We start from the raw sequence: 22613 nt of genomic DNA on the forward strand, positions 1-22613 counted from the left end.
TTCTGCATGATACAGGACATCTCTGAAGGGCTCAAAAGGCTTCAAAAGTCGTGTTTGAGGAGGGTAACAACCACAGTAGACCTGTGGCAGTTGTGACTGTGTTTAAAAACGTTTTTGTCATTTATTCCGTTTTTGGTATTAAGGGGTTAATCATCCATTTGCAAGTGGTTACAATGCTCTGCTAACTTGTTACATACACTGTAAAAATTTCGTTAGTGTAACTGCCTTTTTTCACTGTTATTTCAAATGTTGTCAAAATTTGTTTCTCTTAAAGGCACAGTAACGGTTTTTATATTGCTTGTTAACTTGGTTTAAAGTGTTTTCCAAGCTTGCTAGTCTCATTGCTAGTCTGTACAAACATGTCTGACACAGAGGAAACTACTTCTTCATTATGTTTAAAAGCCATGGTGGAGCCCCATAGGAGAATGTGTACTAAATGTATTGATTTCACCTTACACAGTAAAGATCAGTCTTTATCTATAAAAGAAATGTCACCAGAGGGGTCTGTCGAGGGGGAAGTTATGCCGACTAACTCTCCCCACGTGTCGGACCCTTCGCCTCCCGCTCAAGGGACGCACGCTAATATGGCGCCAAGTACATCAGGGACGCCCATAGCAATTACTTTGCAGGACATGGCTGCAATTATGAATAATACCCTGTCACAGGTATTAGCCAGATTGCCTGAATTGAGAGGCAAGCGCGATAGCTCTGGGGTTAGACGACATACAGAGCGCGTAGATGCTGTAAGAGCCATGTCTGATACTGCGTCACAATATTCAGAACCTGAGAACGGAGAGCTTCAGTCTGTGGGTGACCTCTCTGAATCGGGGAGACCTGATTCAGAGATTTCTAATTTTAAATTTAAGCTTGAGAACCTCAGTGTATTGCTTGGGGCGGTATTAGCTGCTCTGAATGACTGTGACACAATTGCAGTGCCAGAGAAATTGTGTAGGCTGGATAAATACTATGCAGTACCGGTGAGTACTGATGTTTTTCCAATACCTAAAAGGCTTACAGAAATTATTAGCAAGGAGTGGGATAGACCCGGTGTGCCCTTTTCCCCTCCTATATTTAGAAAAATGTTTCCAATAGATGCCACTACACGGGACTTATGGCAGACAGTCCCTAAGGTGGAGGGAGCGGTTTCTACTTTAGCAAAGCGTACCACTATCCCGGTTGAGGACAGTTGTGCTTTTTCAGATCCAATGGATAAAAAATTAGAGGGTTACCTTAAGAAAATGTTTATTCAACAAGGTTTTATTTTACAGCCCCTTGCATGCATTGCGCCTGTCACTGCTGCGGCGGCGTTCTGGTTTGAGGCCCTGGAAGAGGCCATCCATACAGCTCCATTGACTGAAATTATTGACAAGCTTAGAACACTTAAGCTAGCTAACTCATTTGTTTCTGATGCCATTGTTCATTTGACTAAACTAACGGCTAAGAATTCCGGATTCGCCATCCAGGCGCGTAGGACACTATGGCTTAAATCCTGGTCAGCTGATGTGACTTCAAAGTCTAAATTACTCAACATTCCTTTCAAGGGGCAGACCTTATTCGGGCCTGGTTTGAAAGAAATTATTGCTGACATTACTGGAGGTAAGGGTCATACCCTTCCTCAGGACAGGGCCAAATCAAGAGCCAAACAGTCTAATTTTCGTGCCTTTCGAAATTTCAAGGCAGGTGCAGCATCAACTCCCTCTGCTTCAAAACAAGAGGGAACTTTTGCTCATTCCAAGCAGGCCTGGAAACCTAACCAGTCCTGGAACAAGGGCAAGCAGGCCAGAAAGCCTGCTGCTGCCTCCAAGACAGCATGAAGGAGCGGCCCCCTATCTGACAACGGATCTAGTAGGGGGCAGACTCTCTCTCTTCGCCCAGGCGTGGGCAAGAGATGTTCAGGATCCCTGGGCGTTGGAGATCATATCTCAGGGATATCTTCTGGACTTCAAAGCTTCTCCACAAGGGAGATTTCACCTTTCAAGATTATCTGCAAACCAGATAAAGAAAGAGGCATTCCTAAGCTGCGTGCAAGACCTCCTTGTAATGGGAGTGATCCATCCAGTTCCGCGGACGGAACAAGGACGGGGGTTTTATTCAAATCTGTTTGTGGTTCCCAAAAAAGAGGGAACCTTCAGACCAATTTTGGATCTAAAGATCCTAAACAAATTCCTCAGAGTTCCATCATTCAAGATGCAAACTATTCGAACATTTTACCCATGATCCAGTAGGGTCAGTACATGACCACAGTGGACTTAAGGGATGCCTACCTTCACATTCCGATTCACAAGAATCATCATCGGTTTCTGAGGTTTGCCTTTCTAGCGGTGGCTCCTTACCTAGACGACATCCTGATACAGGCGTCAAGCTTTCAAATTGCCAAGTCTCATACAGAGATAGTTCTGGCATTTCTGAGGTCGCATGGGTGGAAAGTGAATGAAGAAAAGAGTTCTCTATCTCCTCTCACAAGGGTTTCCTTCCTAGGGACTCTAATAGATTCTATAGAAATGAAAATTTACCTGACTGAGTCCAGGTTATCAAAACTTCTAAATGCTTGCCGTGTTCTTCACTCCATTCCGCACCCCACGGTGGCTCAGTGCATGGAAGTAATCGGCTTAATGGTAGCGGCGATGGACATAGTGCCATTCGCGCGCCTGCATCTCAGACCGCTGCAATTATGCATGCTCAGTCAGTGGAATGGGGATTACACAGATTTGTCCCCTCTACTAAATCTGGATCAGGAAACCAGAGATTCTCTTCTCTGGTGGTTATCTCGGGTCCATCTGTCCAAAGGTATGACCTTTCGCAGACCAGATTGGACCATTGTAACAACCGATGCCAGCCTTCTAGGTTGGGCTGCAGTCTGGAACTCCCTGAAGGCTCAGGGTTCATGGACTCAGGAGGAGAAACTCCTTCCAATAAATATTCTGGAGTTAAGAGCGATATTCAATGCTCTTCTAGCTTGGCCTCAGTTAGCAACACTGAGGTTCATCAGATTTCAGTCGGACAACATCACGACTGTGGCTTACATCAACCATCAAGGGGGAACCAGGAGTTCCCTAGCGATGTCAGAAGTCTCCAAGATAATTTGCTGGGCAGAGACTCACTCTTGCCACCTGTAAGCGATCCATATCCCAGGTGTAGAGAACTGGGAGGCGGATTTTCTAAGTCGTCAGACTTTTCATCCGGGGGAGTGGGAACTCCATCCGGAGGTGTTTGCTCAATTGGTTCTCCGTTGGGGCAAACCAGAACTGGATCTGATGGCGTCTCGCCAGAACGCCAAGCTTCCTTGTTACGGATCCAGGTCCAGGGACCCAGAAGCGGCACTGATAGATGCTCTAGCAGCGCCTTGGTTCTTCAACCTGGCTTATGTGTTTCCACCGTTTCCTCTGCTCCCTCGTCTGATTGCCAAAATCAAACAGGAGAGAGCATCAGTGATATTGATAGCGCCTGCGTGGCCACGCAGGACCTGGTATGCAGACCTAGTGGACATGTCATCCTTTCCACCATGGTCTCTGCCTCTGAGACAAGACCTTCTAATACAAGGTCCTTTCAATCATCCGAATCTACTTTCTCTGAGACTGACTGCATGGAGATTGAACGCTTGATCCTATCAAAGCGTGGCTTCTCCGAGTCGGTAATTTGATACCTTAATACAGGCACGAAAGCCTGTCACCAGGAAAATTTACCACAAGATATGGCGTAAATATCTTCATTGTTGTGAATCCAAGAATTACTCATGGAGTAGGGTTAGTATTCCTAGGATATTGTCCTTCCTCCAAGAGGGTTTGGACAAAGGATTATCAGCTAGTTCTTTAAAGGGACAGATCTCTGCTCTGTCTATTCTTTTACACAAGCGTCTGGCAGAAGTTCCAGACGTTCAGGCTTTTTGTCAGGCTTTAGTTAGAATTAAGCCTGTGTTTAAACCAGTTGCTCCTCCATGGAGCTTAAACTTGGTTCTTAAAGTTCTTCAAGGAGTTCCGTTTGAACCCCTTCATTCTATTGATATCAAACTTCTATCATGGAAAGTTCTTTTTCTGGTGGCTATTTCCACGGCTCGAAGAGTCTCGGAGTTATCTGCCTTACATTGTGATTCTCCTTATCTGATCTTCCATTCAGATAAGGTAGTCCTGCATACAAAACCTGGGTTTTTACCTAAGGTGGTTTCTAACAAGAATATCAATCAGGAGATTGTTGTTCCATCATTATGTCCTAATCCTTTTTCAAAGAAGGAACGTCTTTTGCATAATCTAGACGTAGTCCGTGCCTTGAAGTTTTACTTACAGGCTACTAAAGATTTTCATCATACATCTAACCTGTTTGTTGTTTACTCTGGACAGAGAAGAGGTCAAAAGGCCTCGGCAACCTCTTTCTTTTTGGCTTCGGAGTATAATCCGTTAGCCTATGAGACTGCTGGACAGCAGCCCCCTGAAAGGATTACAGCTCATTCTACTAGAGCTGTGGCTTCCACCTGGGCCTTTAAAAATGAGACTTCTGTTAAACAGATTTGCAAGGCCGCGACTTGGTCTTCGCTTCATACCGTTTCCAAATTTTACAAATTTGATACTTTTGCTTCTTCGGAGGCTGTTTTTGGGAGAAAGGTTCTACAGGCAGTGGTTCCTTCCGTTTAAGTTCCTGCCTTGTCCCTCCCATCATCCGTGTACTTTAGCTTTGGTATTGGTATCCCACAAGTAATGGATGATCCGTGGACTGGATACACTTAACAAGAGAAAACATAATTTATGCTTACCTGATAAATGTATTTCTCTTGTAGTGTATCCAGTCCACGGCCCGCCCTGTCCTTTTAAGGCAGGTCTAAATTTTAATTAAACTACAGTCACCACTGCACCCTATGGTTTCTCCTTTCTCGGCTTGTTTCGGTCGAATGACTGGATATGGCAGTGAGGGGACGAGCTATATAGCAGCTCTGCTGTGGGTGATTCTCTTGCAACTTCCTGTTGGGAAGGAGAATATCCCACAAGTAATGGATGATCCGTGGACTGGATACACTACAAGAGAAATAAATTTATCAGGTAAGCATAAATTATGTTTTTTCCACCACACAGTTTAAACAAGTACACTCATGAGTGAAACCAAATTGTGTTTATTATCACAGAACGTAAAAGGGTTTAACAGCCCTAATAAAAGGGCCCTGGCGCATAGGGATATTTTACATAAAAAGGTGAAATTGTGGGATTACAAGAAACACATTTCAAGAGAGGCAATGTACCACGTCATTTTCATAGTAATTATTCCCAACACTTCTTTAGTGCTCACCCAAAGAAAAAAGTTAATGGAGTAAGTATATTACTCCACAGGTCTATTCCTTTTAAGTTAATAAATCAGAGCAAAGATAAAGAAGGGAGATTTTTAGCTATCAGTGGTTTGATTTACAACAAACCAACTACAATAATAAATATTTATGCCCCAAATCAGAAACAAGCCAGCTTCTTTAGGTCCATTATTCCATTGATCCAGGATATTTTAGTGGGTCAGTTGATTTTATTGGGGGATTTTAATATCCCACTACTTCCCAAATTGGATAGCTCTAATAGCAATATACATATTCCTAAAAAGTCCCTCAAGACAGTTTGGACCCTTTTAAAGACATTCGGTTTACACGATCCGTGGAGAGTATTCAACCCAGAAAAAAGGGACTACACATTCTTTTTGGCCCAAAATAAAACATATTCGAGAATAGATTATATTCTAGTTGATCACCTCACACTATCTCAAGTTAAAGACATAAACATTCTACACACAGCAGGGTCAGATCATTCTATGATGAAGATCAATATTATTTGGCCAACTGCTCCAGTTAGAGAATTTAATTGGAGATTAGAGAACACGCTTCTGTTAAATCCCGAGATTAGCAAACTAGTTACAGATGAGCTAAATGAATATTTCCATATTAATGCACAAGAGGGTATGGCTTCCACCACAGTATGGGAAACACATAAAAGCTATATAAGGGGAGTACTGATAAAAGCAAGAGCACATAGAAACAAAATCCTTAGAGAAGAATATACGCATATAGTTAGTTATCCCACTTAGACTATCTACATAAGTTACATCCCGCTGACAATAAAATCCAGGAACAATTAGATTTCTATAGAAACAAAATGCAGACTCGCCTACACATTTAAAGCACAATCCACTGCCCTCAAATTGAAACAAAGGTATTATGCAGAAGCAAACAAACCGGGTAGGCTACTGGCAAGATCCCTTAAGACCAAACAAGCTAAACACTACATTCATTCAATAAAACTGCCGAATGGTAAAGTAGTAGAGGATACAAAACGAATAGCAGAAACCTTTAAAAACTATTTCCATTCCCTCTATAATTTATTCCCCAATAGAACACAAGCTCAACACTTCACACAATGCTCTCAATATCTAGACGAGGTTCAGCAAACCCAATTATCAGAAGAAGAGAAAGAAATGCTAAACTCAACAATACTACAGTCAGAGGTATTGGAAGCAATCAAAACACTTAAAACTGACAAGGCTCCTGGCCCAGATGGGTTCTCAGGCCTCTACTATAAATCATTTCAGGATATACTACTTCCCCACATCTTAAATGTATTCCATCAGATAGAAGACACAGGCATATTTCCAGATACCATGCTTCAAGCGTGCATCACAGTCCTACCCAAACCAGGAAAAAAAAACGACCAACCTGCAAATTTTAGGCCCATATCTCTACTTAACTTAGACTTAAAAATATACGCCAAAATACTAGCCACTAGGATAAACAAATTTTTACCTAAATTAATCTCCCCCGATCAGGTAGGTTTCGTACCGAGAAGGGAAGCAAAAGATAATACGATAAAGATTTTAGACATACTAGACCATGTGAACAAACATAATATCCCGATGATACTACTATCAACGGACGCTGAAAAAGCGTTTGATAGGCTTGATTGGTCCTTTTTAGAAATCACTTTAAACAAATGTAATTTTCCTCCCCTATTTATAAAACAAATTATGGCTTTTAATACTTTTCCATCGGCGCAGATTCGTATAAACGGCACCCTGTCAGAGCAATTTGAAATAAGGAACGGAACCAGACAGGGTTGCCCATTGTCCCCTCTTCTTTTTGTTTTGTCGCTGGAGGTTTTAGCATCTAAGATAAGACATAATAACTCTATCAAGGGAGTCACAATTAAGGATAAAATTTATAAATTATCCATGTTTGCTGACGACATTCTTATGTCGCTATCGTCACCAGTGGAGTCTATTGTGACTGTCCAAAAAGAACTGACAGATTATGGGAAAGTATCAAATTTCCTAGTAAATATGACGAAATCAGATATCCTCCCCATCAATATTCCCCATAACATATTATCCAAAATCAGGAAAAGTTGTAAATTTAATATCCAACCCAAAGCTATTAAATACTTAGGCATAAGCATAACATCCAAGATAGAATCTTTACGTTTTACAAATTATACAAAACTTACAGCAGATATTACAAAGCTGACTGCCTCATGGAACTCTAGAACCACCTCATGGATAGGCAGGATACATTCTACTAAAATGGTACTACTACCAAAGATTTTATATATACTTCAGACAATCCCACTACCACACACTGAAGCCCACATTAACAAACTACAAAAAATAATAAACAAGTACATCTGGAAGAACAAACCCTCAAGGATAAATAAATCAACTATGTACACAATAAAAAATTCAGGGTGGTTTGGGGGTTCCAAATCTTTTGTTATATAAAAGAGCGATATCTTTGCAGAGGATTATAGAATGGTGTAGATTCAATAACGATAATTTCAAACATTGGATACAAATTGAGCATGACATAACAGGAAATCTGCAATTGGGTGGTGCTTGTTGGCTACCCAATACTATGTTCGGGGGGAGGTGTTGCAAACGGTGACTAACACGATATCCGATTGGAAATTAGTATGCTCTCTTGGTGAGGAGATCTCAAGCAGATACTCACCTCTTACTCCAATCTTGGCAAACTCTGATCTTCCATTTGAGAAGTTATCTAACCCAGATTCAGTTCTATCCCTAAATAGAGGTATGCCGATAGCTGCATTAGTTTATGGAAACAAAATGAAACCCAGATCTGAATTAGAAACGTGGGGAGGGGATATCTTTACACCCTGGTTGAGATACCATCAAGTGAACCACTATATCAACACTCATAGAGATTGACACAATTTTTTAAGGCCACTTACCACATTTGAGAAAATGTGTTATACAACATACCCGCAAAGGGGACTTATCTCACAAATCTATAAAATATTAATGAAAGCTACTTCTCCAAGGCCACACAAATACACTAGGGAATGGGAGAAAGAATTGGGGGATCAGCTTCATAATAAAGAATGGCCAGCTATTTTTTATAACACTGCCCACTCTGCTCACTCCACCCTAGGGTTAGAAACTAACTACAAGATTATGCTGAGGTGGTATCTAACCCCGCTTAGACTCAAACATATGTTTAGCAAAGCATCTGACAGATGTTGGAGATGTAATCTAGATATAGGAACTATGGGTCATATATGGTAGTCTTGCCACATTATTCAGGACTACTGGAAACTGATTTCAAAAGAAGCCAATTCAGCTCTGTCTAGCAACCTTCCAAATTCACAGAGAGTTTGTTTATTCAGCACTTTTAACGAAATAAAATGTGCAATAAAGAAATCTTCACAGATTTTATTTAATGCAGCTAAAATTCTAATTGCCTCCCATTGGAAATCCAGGGTGGCTCCTTCTGTGGGAGAATGGAGAGATAAAGTACAAAACCTTATCACCCTAGAGATATACTTCTTCTTCAAAAATAACCAGTTACAAGTATACCATGACATATTTTTCTGGGACTCATATAAAGGATCTAGCCACCAGAGAAATTAAATTTGATATATGAAATAGGCTTGGCTTCTGCTCTAATATATATTACTGTTACCTATGTTCTGGTATGTACCATTTTTGCCAATATAGTCACATGTTATTTTGGAAATAATTGTTCATTGCAGTGTAATCACTTTTAGAATGAGTATATCAGCTGTCAGATACTGCTATATTTTAATTTTAGTTTAGTTTAGTTTCTAAGGTTAATTAGTTGTTATAGAAAGATTTGTTGAGACCAAGGCTATACTCAGTAAAGAATTTGTATACATGTATATGTCAACTAAGAAGCTGTAACTCAATTAATATATGTATTGTGTAAAATTCTTCAATAAAGAAATAATAAATAAAAAAATAAGAATAGAAATCCTAGTACCAATTTTGATCACTACAGAAGGAGTAATCAAAACAACCATAATAATAATTGTAGATATCAACAAACACGAGGGGGGACCTATAATGAGAATTTTGCCAATGATAAGCATCTACACTCTGGTGGATATTCTCGCAGATTACTCAAATAGTAATGATCACTCTGAGAGACATAAGCCTTATAGAGATCAGTACCCCCATAGGAATTCTAACTATAAACAGTTTATACAATTTGAAAATAGTGACTATGAGCAAGCCACCTTATAGAACACAGGAGGTAACCCTGCCTATAAGGGACCCCAAAATCTAGTGGTGTTATCATAGAACTTACCAACAACATATTAGAAATCATGAAACCAACTATGGGGCACCCAATAGATCTAATGACTCTAACAATCAACATCAATCATTTGTTGGAAATCATGAATCAAACGATGGGGCCCGAAGCAGTCTCAATGACCCTAACAATCAACATCATAATCAGGGTGCACTTTGCAATTCAATTGTAGGGCCTCCTACTGTTAATTCTAACTCCAACCAATCTTTTTTAGAGCAGGGCCCACACCCACTCTCTTGGAAACAGAAAAGCATATCCAGTTATCTAGAGCCTGTAGTTTCCCTGACAACCCCCCAAAAAGAGAAAAGACCTTGCGGTCACGGGGATATAGAGGACGAGGAACAGCCATCAAAAAGGCAAAACTACAGACACGAAATAAGGGGATTTATAACCTATCATCACATATGTTAACAGATGATAAGGTGAGAAATTTGGGAAGGGGAGTTTCTTTTAGCCCTACAAATAAACACAATATGTTTTCTTTATTTGTAGATTTAAATCGGTTCACACAGAAATTATCCATGCAGAAATACTTTGCTGAGAAAAAACTTAACACCCGATTCGTTGGTCGAACAACTGTGTGAAATTATATACGAACTAATTTTAAGAATAAATCCAATTTTATACCCCATTTGCAGAATAATGCTCACATTGAAATCTTTAAACAGTTGGTCAGTGATGATTTGGAACTGATTCTAAAAAATAATAGTAAAATTAAGTATAATCTATATGCTAACGAGCGTAGAGCTATAGAAAGTTTGAGAAGTGATGTGTCCCTTGTTATTAGGCAGGCGGATAAGGGAGGTGGTATTGTCCTCCAAAATTTAGAAGATTATCTTCTGGAAGCCCGTAAAATACTTTTTGACAGCTCATATTATATTCGTTTGAGTCATGATCCGACCACACATTACAAAGGTATACTAAAAGACCTTGTAGATTTGGCATATAAGGAAGGTATAATACATTAAGAAGAGAATTTTTGGTTCCTAAGGCACCTAATTATGCCTTCTATTATCATCTACCCAAACTACATAAAAACCCTAGTTGCCCCCCGGGGAGGCCTATAATTGCAGGTATTGGAAGTCTAACCGATAATGTGTCTTCTTATGTTGACCATTTTTTACAAAAGTATGTTTTGGGTCTCGAATCCTATATTCGGGATTCCACTGATTTAATTAAGAAATTGGAGTCAGTGACCACCACTCCTGATCTATTATGGATCACTTGTGATGTTCAGTCACTATACTCCAACATATCACACCAATTAATATTTTAGCGATATCTGATTATTTACAGGGAGATATTTATCTTCCTGCGAACCAATGATGATTTATTTACAACTTATATCATTCATCCTGAGACTTTTTGTTTCAGGATGAGTTTTTTCCTTCAAGTCACAGGGTACCGCCATGGGTACCAGGTTCGCCCCGAGTTATGCCAATTTGTTCATTGGATCTTTTGAGCAGCAATATGTATATGACAAGGCATACGGGGCGAACCTGGTATTCTATGGGCGGTACATTAATGATATGATTTTTGTTTGGAGGGGAGATATTGCTTCTGCCAATTCCTTTGTGGAACTTGTTTTTTGTCTAAATATTTTTGCAACATTTCTGAGTCGAGCCAATGTCTGCATTCAGTGTTGATTGCCTCTTCCAATTTTGCAAATAAAGCGTGTATAGATAGATTATCTATCGAGTTCTCCCCATTAGATGCAATATTAGATGAGGCTGTATGTAATACCATGAAATTTACAAATTTTGTGCAGATATTTACGAACAGGTGATTAGTGAACCAAAATTAAGCTAGCGTAACTATTCACTCCTGAGTGGGAGTTCCCACCTTACGGCGGGATACACTTAGCTACAAAGATATTCTTTCCAACAATCCTGATTATTAGACAGATCTTTAGTGCAGAGTAATCCATACCACATCACAACTCATATAGGTAACTGTTGTAAGGTATACTTGATAATACACAATGGCAAAAGTCCGGGTAAGTATCATATCACTCACCCTCCGTTACCGTAGCGGTATTCATGCCTCTGTCACACACAACAGTGAAGTATTTGCTGTTGTAGGCTGTTCTGAACTCCGGAACCGATTCAGGCTCTCCTGAACCCGTAGCAAAACAAAAATGTAAGTTTAAAACAAATTCACAGTTCCAGGGTAGAAAGGAGAGAGAGGGGAGATTTCGGTATAATAAAACATGTACTTTATTGATGTTTCTTAAAACAAACCGGCACAGCAAACAGTGAGATCCCTTCTGCTGACGCGTTTCCTGCCTCACTGGCAGTTCATCAGAGCATACGGATAGTAACTTACACAGCTGTTAAATCACTTGCAACAATGTATAACAAACCAATCAGAAACAAGTCATCAGAGTAAACTTGCACACCTTAATGTAGTGCTCACTTAACCCTTGATCGTACAAGACTTAGTAATTATAAATTAGCGATTAGTCAAACAATGAAATTATATACACTTGTAATTGAAAAACAGACTTTAAAAGTAGAAAAAATATTTTATAAACCTATGAATTGGGATGCGATCATAGAATGTTTCCATAACAATAAAGAAAAAGTGGATTTTACTATCAAGCATTTGCATTTCTGTAAAACTTGCCAAATTTGTCTACACGCTTAAAAAGACAGGGAGAGACAAAGTCCGGTAAAATGATATTAGAAAAACATATGTATATCTAATCAACAAATATGCAGACTAATCCATAAGTATAAAAGGTAAATACTAATTATAATAGCGAGTCTGCAAGCATATTTCTAGGGGTATAGTCATAAATATAGCGTGTCATTTTGAAAATAATACAAAATTGGCAGAAATACTCTATTTATAAAATTAAGTGGATAGATATTTATATATACACAGAATCTATTCTTGAACAATATTATTATATAAAGATCAATAGGTGTTTGGTCTCCCAACACTTACAGACTGGTATTTTCCAAAATTAGGAAACTTAAAATATAGCTTTCCTTCTCAATAGTAGAACATTTTAGTCATTCCAAGTGTATAAACAACAATAGTAAATGTTCTACATCTAAAGAAGATGAAAAAGAAGAAATCTTTACAGTGACAACCAATAACAGTTTACCCCAATGTGAACATAATACTCTATTTATCAATGAAAAGTTTTACATCACTGGATTTTGTTTATTTCCACAAGGGTGACCAGTCTTAAGTGTATAGATCCAAAAGATCTCTCTTTTTACTTAGGGGCATGGTACCTATCACCTCCTCTAACCCCCAGAGTAACCTGTTCTATGCCTTGGAACTTAAAATGCTTCAGTCGGTTTTCATGTTGGAAAAAATGCTTAGCAACTGGTGTCTTAGGGGTCTCAGCCTCTAGGGACAGTAGATGTTCCCTAATTCTGTCTTTCAGATTCCTAGAGGCGAGACCCACATACTGAAATTCGCCCCCTCGTATGCAAACCTTTTTTTAGCCAATTTTGAAGTGATGAAAATCTTTGATGTCTGCAATCCCTTCCAGAGGAACATAATACTGTACACTCGCTACATAGATGATGTTCTTCTGATTTGGGACGGCGACATCAAACTACTTGAGCAATTTGTTGAGTTCATCAACCTCAATGATCAGAATTTAAGGTTTACCTATAGTACATCAGACACTAGTATACCTTACTTGGATGTACTCTTAAAGCATAATAACAATGAGTTAATCACAGAAGTGTATAGGAAGGAGATCAGCGGAAATACCATTCTGAGAGCTGACTCCTCACACCCAGGTCACCTTAAGAAAGGGATACCTAAGGGACAATACATCAGGCTCAGACGTAACTGCACAAATTTACACGATTATTGGAAACATGCAGATAGCCTAACAAAACGACTGATAGATATAGGATATGATGCAACTAAATTGCAAGAAATATCGACATTGGTGTCCACTTTTAATAGAAATGATTTATTGAAAGACAAGACAGGGACTGACAATAAAAGCAAAAAGAGAGAAGGCATTAATTTTATCACTAGTTATAGTAAACAGTTTAGTGAGGTATGCAGTATAATCAAAACTAGACTACCACTACTAGAGAGAGATATAGATCTTCAAGACATTTCTAAGAGTTGTAACTTTATCGCGAGTAGATCTGACACTATTGGAGATGACTTAAGAAAAAACTTTGGACCTAAACTAGGCTCTGGAAGAGTTACACTTAGTCAATGGTTACCCACTAATGTAGGGTTTTACAGATGTGGAGTAAAACCCTGCAAAAGTTGTGAATATGTCATTATAGGAGACATATTTAAATCTACCAATACAGGCAAGACATATAAAATAAGGGACAAGATCAACTGCAATTCAACTTTTGTAGTTTATCTTGTAACTTGTATGTTCTGTAAATTTCAGTATGTGGGTCTCGGCTCTAGGAATCTGAAAGACAGAATTAGGGAACATCTACTGTCCCTAGAGGCTGAGACCCCTAAGACACCAGTTTGCTAAGCATTTTTTCCAACATGAAAACCGGACTGAAGCATTTTAAGTTCCAAGGCATAAAACAGGTTACTCTGGGGGTTAGAGGAGGTGATAGGTACCATGCCCTAAGTAAAAGAGAGATCTTTTGGATCTATACACTTAAGACTGGTCACCCTTGTGGAATAAACAAAATCAGTGATGTAAAACTTTTCATTGATAAATAGAGTATTATGTTCACATTGGGTAAACTGTTATTGGTTGTCACTGTAAAGATTTCTTCTTTTTCATCTTCTTTAGATGTAGAACATTTACTATTGTTTTTATACACTTGGAATGACTAAAATGTTCTACTATTGAGAAGAAAGCTATATTTTAAGTTTCCTAATTTTGGAAAATACCAGTCTGTAAGTGTTGGAGACCAAACACCTATTGATCTTTATATAATAATATTGTTCAAGAAAAGATTCTGTGTATATATAAATATCTATCCACTTAAATTTATAAATAGAGTATTTCTGCCAATTTTGTATTATTTTCAAAATGACGCTATATTTATGACTATAACCCCTAGAAATATGCTTGCAGACTCGCTATTATAATTAGTATTTACCTTTTATACTTATGGATTAGTCTGCATATTTGTTGATTAGATATACATATGTTTTTCTAATATCATTTTACCGGACTTTGTCTCTCCCTGTCTTTTTAAGCGTGTAGACAAATTTGGCAAGTTTTACAGAAATGCAAATGCTTGATAGTAAAATCCACTTTTTCTTTGTTGTTATGGAAACATTCTATGATCGCATCCCAATTCATAGGTTTTTAAAATATTTTTTCTACTTTTAAAGTCTGTTTTTCAATTACAAGTGTATATAATTTAATTGTTTGACTAATCGCTAATTTATAATTACTAAGTCTTGTGCGATCAAGGGTTAAGTGAGCACTACATTAAGGTGTGCAAGTTTACTCTGATGACTTGTTTCTGATTGGTTTGTTATACATTGTTGCAAGTGATTTAACAGCTGTGTAAGTTACTATCCGTATGCTCTGATGAACTGCCAGTGGGGCAGGAAACGCGTCAGCAGAAGGATCTCACTGTTTGCTGTGCCGGTTTGTTTTAAGAAACATCAATAAAGTACATGTTTTATTATACCGAAATCTCCCCTCTCTCTCCTTTCTACCCTGGAACTGTGAATTTGTTTTAAACTTGTATGTAATACCAGTAGTAATCTCTTATTGGTACTTTCGCCTACTGACAACATTGTTACTCAACTATTTCCCTAAAGGGGTATATATGTAACAAACCAAACAGCTAATGAATAGAGAGCAATATGTGTACACAGATATTGCAATCTTCACGCACTTATTAATATAGCTTGGCCGTGATAAAACTAACTAAAATGTCGTGAAATACTTGTAAGTGAAAAATCTATATACTAATAGGAGGTTCCTAATGTAAGTATATGATCTCTGGTTATTATAAACTTTATTTAAAGTATTATGAACTGTGGACTCATGTCTTATTATATATAATTTATTGGTATTGAGGTTATGCCTATTGACATATTTAAACATAGATGTTATTATTTAACAATATCCATTTGGAGATGCAGTAGAATCACACTCGCAGAACGAGATTTTTCATTACATATGATCGATTGTATTATGTCCACGACACACTATTATTGTATTGTCATGAACTACTGTATAATGCCCATAACCCCCTGTCATTAGTTTGTGGGGATCTGTATAGGTATCCCAATATATGATTGGGGTGGCGAGATACATTAACGCCAAAATGTGGCTATATTGATCATCTGATCAATCATTTTGACATCTGTTTGTTATATATAAAGTATTAAGTCGATCTAATGTACTTATTTATTGAATTCCAAATATTATTATATTGCTGTAATATTATTGTATAGATATTTAATCAGAAAGTATTATTCTTTATGTATTTTTATGCTGTATAATATATGTAAAATATTGGGGGGATGTGTGCATATATACACCATGCCTAAACAGTTAATCCAATTTTTGGTCAGAGAGGTGTGTACTGAGACCGCACCCTGATTGGTCAGTGCAGGGTATTTAGGGAGATTAATTGTTTTAGACTTACAGCCTGTACACTGATTGGACGAGTTCCGGTGACGCATACAGCACCAGCGTGTCCGTCGGGCGACTCACAACAGTCTCGACCTGCTACTACTGGCACTCTGATCTGTGCCGCTCCGTTTGTGAGTAGTTCGTATGTTCGGGGGGGGGGGGAGGGCTCTCTTTTGTGCCTCTGGATCTTCCATACGATACTGCTCTGTTTGGCGCCTCTCTTTTCTTTTTATCGTCTGTAGGAGTCCTTTCTGGATTATCTTATGGGAGTGCAGCTTGAATCATTTGGATCCGTCTGAAATCTATTTGCTGTACACAAGCGCACCTCTTTGGGGATTATCGATCCTTATTTGTCATGATTCAGATAGAGCATGCAACTTCTAATTTACTCCTATTAATTTTTCTTTAGACACCAATCAGAAAGCGCTACCCAGGTGCTGAATCAAAAATGGGCCTGCTCCTATGCTTACATTCCGGCTTTTTCAAATAAAGATAGCAAGAGAATGAAGAAAAATTGATAATAGGAGTAAATAAGAAAGTTGCTTAAAATTGCATGCTCTATCTGAATCATGAAAGTTTAATTTTAACTAGACTATCCCTTTAAGTATGTATTTAATCATTTTAACGAGCAATAACAAATAGAAATGAGAATGGTCCCCAGAGCAGAAACCTATACTACAGTGTTGTCTGAAAGTCCCACTTCTCTAGTAGTTGGCAATTTAGTTTTTCATATCTCTTCAGAGGTCAGTTTAAAAGGATCTGTATCTTTCTGAGTATTTAACTTATCTGCTCCATATATAATAGTTGGATTCACGGCTCATGTGTCTCACAATGAGATAGGAAAGGCATATAGGTCTGTCATGCACAATGGCAAATACAAATGCTTCTTTTTGACCTCCCTGGAATCGGGGGGGGGGGGGGGGGAGACTGAGCAAGGCAGCAGTTACACTGTTCTAGCCCATATTGTTTTATTGCAGTTGTTCTGTAATATTGTTTTATTGCAGTTTTTTTGTTTGTTTAAATGGCAAATACATCTGAAAAATTCATGACATACCGGCACCCACTATTCAAAATGACCGTACTGGGAGGAATAAAACCTGTATGTAGACATACAAGCTGCACTTCTACAGACACATTCATTGTTGCAGCAGACAATACAGGCTAGCAAGTTTCACATATTGTCCCTTAAAATGCTATTCATAAAACATGCAGAAGTCATTCCTAGTCACCCTGCTTGCTGGAGAATTCCATTGTAAACAATTGTGCAAGTAGAACCAAGACCGCAATACACAAAAAATCGTATCTACATATATATGATGCCTAGTCCTCCTCATCTCTCTTTAGGTATCAAATAAAAAGCATATATATCTCACAGATTATTTCACTCACAGCTCTTGTGCCTCATAAAATATGTATATACTGTAATGCTAGAGGGATAAAAAGGCAAGTCGTTGAAGGGACCACTCAACACAGTAGAAGCGCATAATTAACAAGTGCATATTAAAAAGACGATGATTAAACACTCTGATTCTCAAATAAGCAGTAGATTTGTATTTATTTTTTTAAAATATATTTTTCTCTCCCATTTTTTGAACAGACAGACTTTAGCCAATCACAGACTATTATACATATACAATGTGAGATTGTGCACATGCTCCGTGGTGTGATTATAAAAAGACTGTTAAAAAGAGTGTGCACATATTTAGATGTAATTAATGTGTCCTTTATTTTTTTTTTTCTTCATGCTTATTTAAAAAGAAAATCACCACAGTCCCTAATTAATCTATAGATACATTTTGTACACTTAAAGGGACATGAAACTCAAAGCTTTTTTTTTTTTTTTATTCGGATAGAGAATACAATTTTAAAAAAAGTTTCCAGTTTACTTCTATTAGCAAATTTTGTTTTCTTCTCATGTTATTCTTTGTTGAAGAGTTATCTAGATAGGTAGCGTGCACATGCCTGAAGTACTAAATTAGAGGAAATAGTGCTGCCATCTAGTGCTCTTGCTAATGTATAACATTGTAAGACTGCTGCCATTTAGTGCTGCAGACACATGCACACTCCTGAACTTACTTTCCTGACTTTCAATAAAGGATTACAAGAAAACAAAGAAAATTTGATAATAGAAGTAAATTGGAAAGTTGTTTGAAATTGTATATTCTATCTGAATCATGAAAGAAAAAAAATGGTTTTATGTCCCTTTAAAAATAAAATAAACACTGGTATATTTGCATTAAAATCATATGGAAGCTGTTATATTTGTGTGGAAACCGCAATGAAAGTCTTTAATTTGATTTTTATTATTATTATAACTTTTTTTTTTTTTTTTTTTTTTTATTAAGCAAAACAATAGTGAAATTGCTCCATTTTATACTGTGTTTATATATAATTGTCACTTATTTGATGAGAAGTAGAACGTTCTGTGGAATTTATATCTTGTTATACAGTATTTAAAGATCTGACTTTGCTTTTTTAGTTATTTGTTATCCGTGTGTTCACAGGGATTATATTCACATTGTTTTTATTATATTGCTGGATTCTGGGTACACTTATTTATTTTATATGTTCGTCTTGCTCAAATAAGCCGTATATGAACTAAACTTTACAATACCGGTCTCATTCTTTACAGATCAACCAACTCCAGCATGAGTTGTCCAAAAAGGATGACCTTCTCCGAGTGGTGTCCATAGCATCAGAGGAGAGTGAGACTGACTCCAGTTGTTCCACCCCGTTGCACACTGACTCATTCATATTGTCACATGGGCTGCTGCAGCTGGATAATCTCCATGGGAAACTTAAGGAGTTGGAGGAGGAAAACCTTGCACTACGCTCAAAGGTAGAGAATCTATATCTGAAATCCGTCTGGTGCACTAAATGGTATTATAATAAATGTCACCACAAATACAACAAAAGTGGTAATTATGACTACAATAGCATATCATTTAATGTACAACATTAGTCATGTGGTGCAGATCCTAGAAAACTACTGACAGCTCTTGTTTGTTGTTCAGGGACAGATATTTTGCTTTATGTACATCCTGGATGTTTAATATTTAAATACACATTTGTAAAAATAGGCAGTTGTTACCTCAGACCTAATTTTACTTTGTTTGGCCTCAAACAACCAAATAATTTGGATCCAAAGTCTCATTTGTTTTTTCTATTTATCTAGATTTTAGAACATAAACAGGGCAAGGTAAATTCAGATAAATACTGGCACTTGGACAGGACTCAAACCATATCAATTGTTTAAAATGAATCCATATAGATTTGAAATGTCACTAAAACTCTAAGTGTATAAATTAGCTGACATTAGAATATTTTAAAGGGATAGGAAAGTCAAAATTAAACTTACATGATTCAGATAGAGCATGTCATTTTAACACACTTTTAAATTCACTTAGATTTTATAAATGTGCTTCATGTTCTTGGTATTCCTTGTTGAAAAAGAATAAGCACATATCCTACACTAGAGAGAGCTAGCTGTTAATTGGTGCCTGCACACATGTGTCTCTTGTGATTGGCTAACTAGATGTGTTCATTTAGCTACCAGTAGTGCAATGCTGTCCCTTCAGCAAAGGATAACAAAAATAATGAAGCAAATTTGATAATAGAAGTAAATTGGAAAATTGTTTAAAAATTGTAACGTTCTATCCAAATCATAAAATGTTGGGGTTTCCTGTCCGCTTTAAACGGACAGTCTAGTCAAAATTAAACTTTCATGATTCAGATAGGGCATGCAATTTTAAACAACTTTCCAATTTACTTTTATCATCAAATTTGCTTTGTTCTCTTGGCATTCTTTGTTGAAAGGCTAAGCTAAACCTAGGTAGGCTCATATGCTAATTTCTTAGCAGTTGAAGGCCACCTCTTATCTTAGTGCATTTTGTCAGTTTTTCGCAGCTAGACAGTGCTAGTTAATGTGTGCCATATAGATAACGTAGCATTGATTGGCTAAAATGCAAGTCTTTCAAAAGAACTGAAATAAGGGGGCAGTCTGCAGAGGCTTAGATACAAGGTAATCACAAAAGTAAAAAGTATATTAATATAACTGTGTTGGTTATGCAAAACTGGGGAATGGGTAATAAAGGGATTATCTATATTTTTAAATAAGAACAATACTGGAGTAGACAGTCCCTCTTAAAGGGACACTGAACCCAAATTTTTTCTTTTGTGATTCAGATAGAGCATGCAGTTTTAAGCAACTTTCTAATTTACTCCTATTATCAAATTTTCTTCGTTCTCTTGGTATCTTTATTTGAAATGCAAGAATGTGAGTTTAGATGCCGGCCCATTTTTGGTGAACAACCTGGGTTGTTCTTGCTGATTGGTGAATAAATTCATCCACCAATGAGCAAGTGTTGTCCAGTGTTCTAAACCAAACAAATAGCTTAGATGCCTTATTTTTCAAATAAAGATAGCAAGAGAATGAAGAAAAAACAATAGGAGTAAATTAGAAAGTTGCTTAAAATTGCATGCTCTATCTGAATTAATGAAAAAAATTGGGTTCAGCGTCCCTTTAAGTTTTCATATTCTTGTATGTTAATCACTCCTACTTAAATTGATCATGGCAAACATTTTATTTCTCATTGACTTAAAGGACCACTAAAGTCAAAATTAAACTTTTGTGATTCAGATAGAGCATACCATTCTAAACAACTTTCCATTTCACATCCTTTATGTTAAGAAGCACAATTTTTGAGGCACCAGCATGTGCAAGATTCACAGAATATATATAAATGCATTTTGTGATTGGTTGATAGCTATTACAGGATGCACTGGAAGGGAAAATAAAACTAACTCAGAAAAAAAATCTACTTGTGAAAATCAAACCAAGTGCTTTTGCATTGTCTATTTATTATGCATTTATTGATTATGCTATGTTTAAGTTTTGTATAATAAAAATTCTCACTATTGTGTCTGATAATTTTGTATCAGATTAATAAATTTTAATATTAGACTGTTTTTTAGTTCTTTCAGAGGCTATACAAGAAACAGTTTTTATAAGGGTTTAGAAGCTGATTTAGTAACTCATCTAATTACAATTGGAATTTCTTTATACAGCTCTGCCAATATTTAAGTGCTTTACGGTGAAATAATGTATAAATAAATAAATAATAATAATCTTAAAAATACTAAAGTGACATTTTTACGCAGCGCTATACAACTGTGCATTACAATCATAAGGTTACAATACAGAAAACTTACAATAAGGACTATACAATGTACATTACTACAATTACATTGACAGAAGTAATCAAAAGGAGAGGGAGCACCCTGCCCCTTGAGCACAATCAGTTGTAGCTAGGGTTGCCACCTCTGCCATGTTTTCCGTGTATGTATGTATGTGTGTGTGTATGTATGTATGTGTATATACTACCGTTCTGACAATACAAATTGCTGTTATTTGTATTATTGTAGGAGAGCTCACTGTACCTCGTTCAGACAAACCCCTGACGTACTGGGCAGTTAATAAACAGATTTCCAGCTCTGGCTAAAATGGCCCAAAAATATCTTTCTGCCCCCATGCAGTATGGTGGAAAGTGAAAGACTGTTCAACTTAGAGTCGAACCTCCATACACATGTTCAGATTGATGTTATATAACTAGCCCTACAACCCAATTGCATCACCCTTTAATGTAATATTTTATTGTAATATTTTTTTATTTATAAACATGTTTAGTGAACTTTTTTATTATTTCATAATGTCTTTTGAATTACAGCCCTTTATAATTATAAGGAAGGAATCTTAAATAATTTAGTCTGTATTGTGCTTGGTAAACTGTCACATGACATTAAATACAGGCGTCAAACTTTCAAGTTGCCAAGTCTCATACAGAGATAGTTCTGGCATTTCTGAGGTCGCACGGGTGGAAAGTGAACGAGGAAAAGAGTTCTCTATCCCCACTCACAAGAGTCTCCTTCTTAGGGACTCTTATAGATTCTGTAGAAATGAAAATTTACCTGACGGAGTCCAGGTTATCAAACTTCTAAATGCTTGCGTGTTCTTCACTCCATTCCACGCCCTTCGGTGGCTCAGTGTATGGAGGTAATCGGCTTATGGTAGCGGCAATGGACATAGTGCCATTTGCGCGCCTACATCTCAGACCGCTGCAATTATGCATGCTGAGTCAGTGGAATGGGGATTACACAGATTTGTCCCCTCTGCTAAATCTGGATGAAGAGACCAGGATTCTCTTCTCTGGTGGTTGTCTCGGGTCCACCTGTCCAAGGGTATGACCTTTCGCAGGCCAGATTGGACAATTGTAACAACAGATGCCAGCCTTCTAGGCTGGGGTGCAGTCTGGAACTCCCTGAAGGCACAGGGATCGTGGACTCAGGAGGAGAAACTCCTTCCAATAAATATTCTGGAGTTAAGAGCGATATTCAATGCTCTTCTGGCTTGGCCTCAGTTAGCAACACTGAGGTTCATCAGATTTCAGTCGGACAACATCACGACTGTTGGCT

The 22613-nt window shown here is 37.5% G+C and overlaps 1 protein-coding gene across 2 annotated transcripts in view; it reads left to right on the top strand.

The window, feature by feature from the left end:
* Positions 1–22613, top strand: part of TRAK2 (trafficking kinesin protein 2) — a 274016-nt gene that overhangs the window by 179031 nt on the left and 72372 nt on the right. For both annotated transcript variants that reach the window (XM_053698700.1, XM_053698701.1), the window contains one exon: positions 18775–18981. In XM_053698700.1, the coding sequence (XP_053554675.1) occupies positions 18775–18981 (207 nt within the window). The remainder of the gene's footprint in view (positions 1–18774; positions 18982–22613) is intronic.

Source organism: Bombina bombina, chromosome 1 (assembly GCF_027579735.1).
Source record: "Bombina bombina isolate aBomBom1 chromosome 1, aBomBom1.pri, whole genome shotgun sequence".
Classification (NCBI taxonomy): domain Eukaryota; kingdom Metazoa; phylum Chordata; class Amphibia; order Anura; family Bombinatoridae; genus Bombina; species Bombina bombina.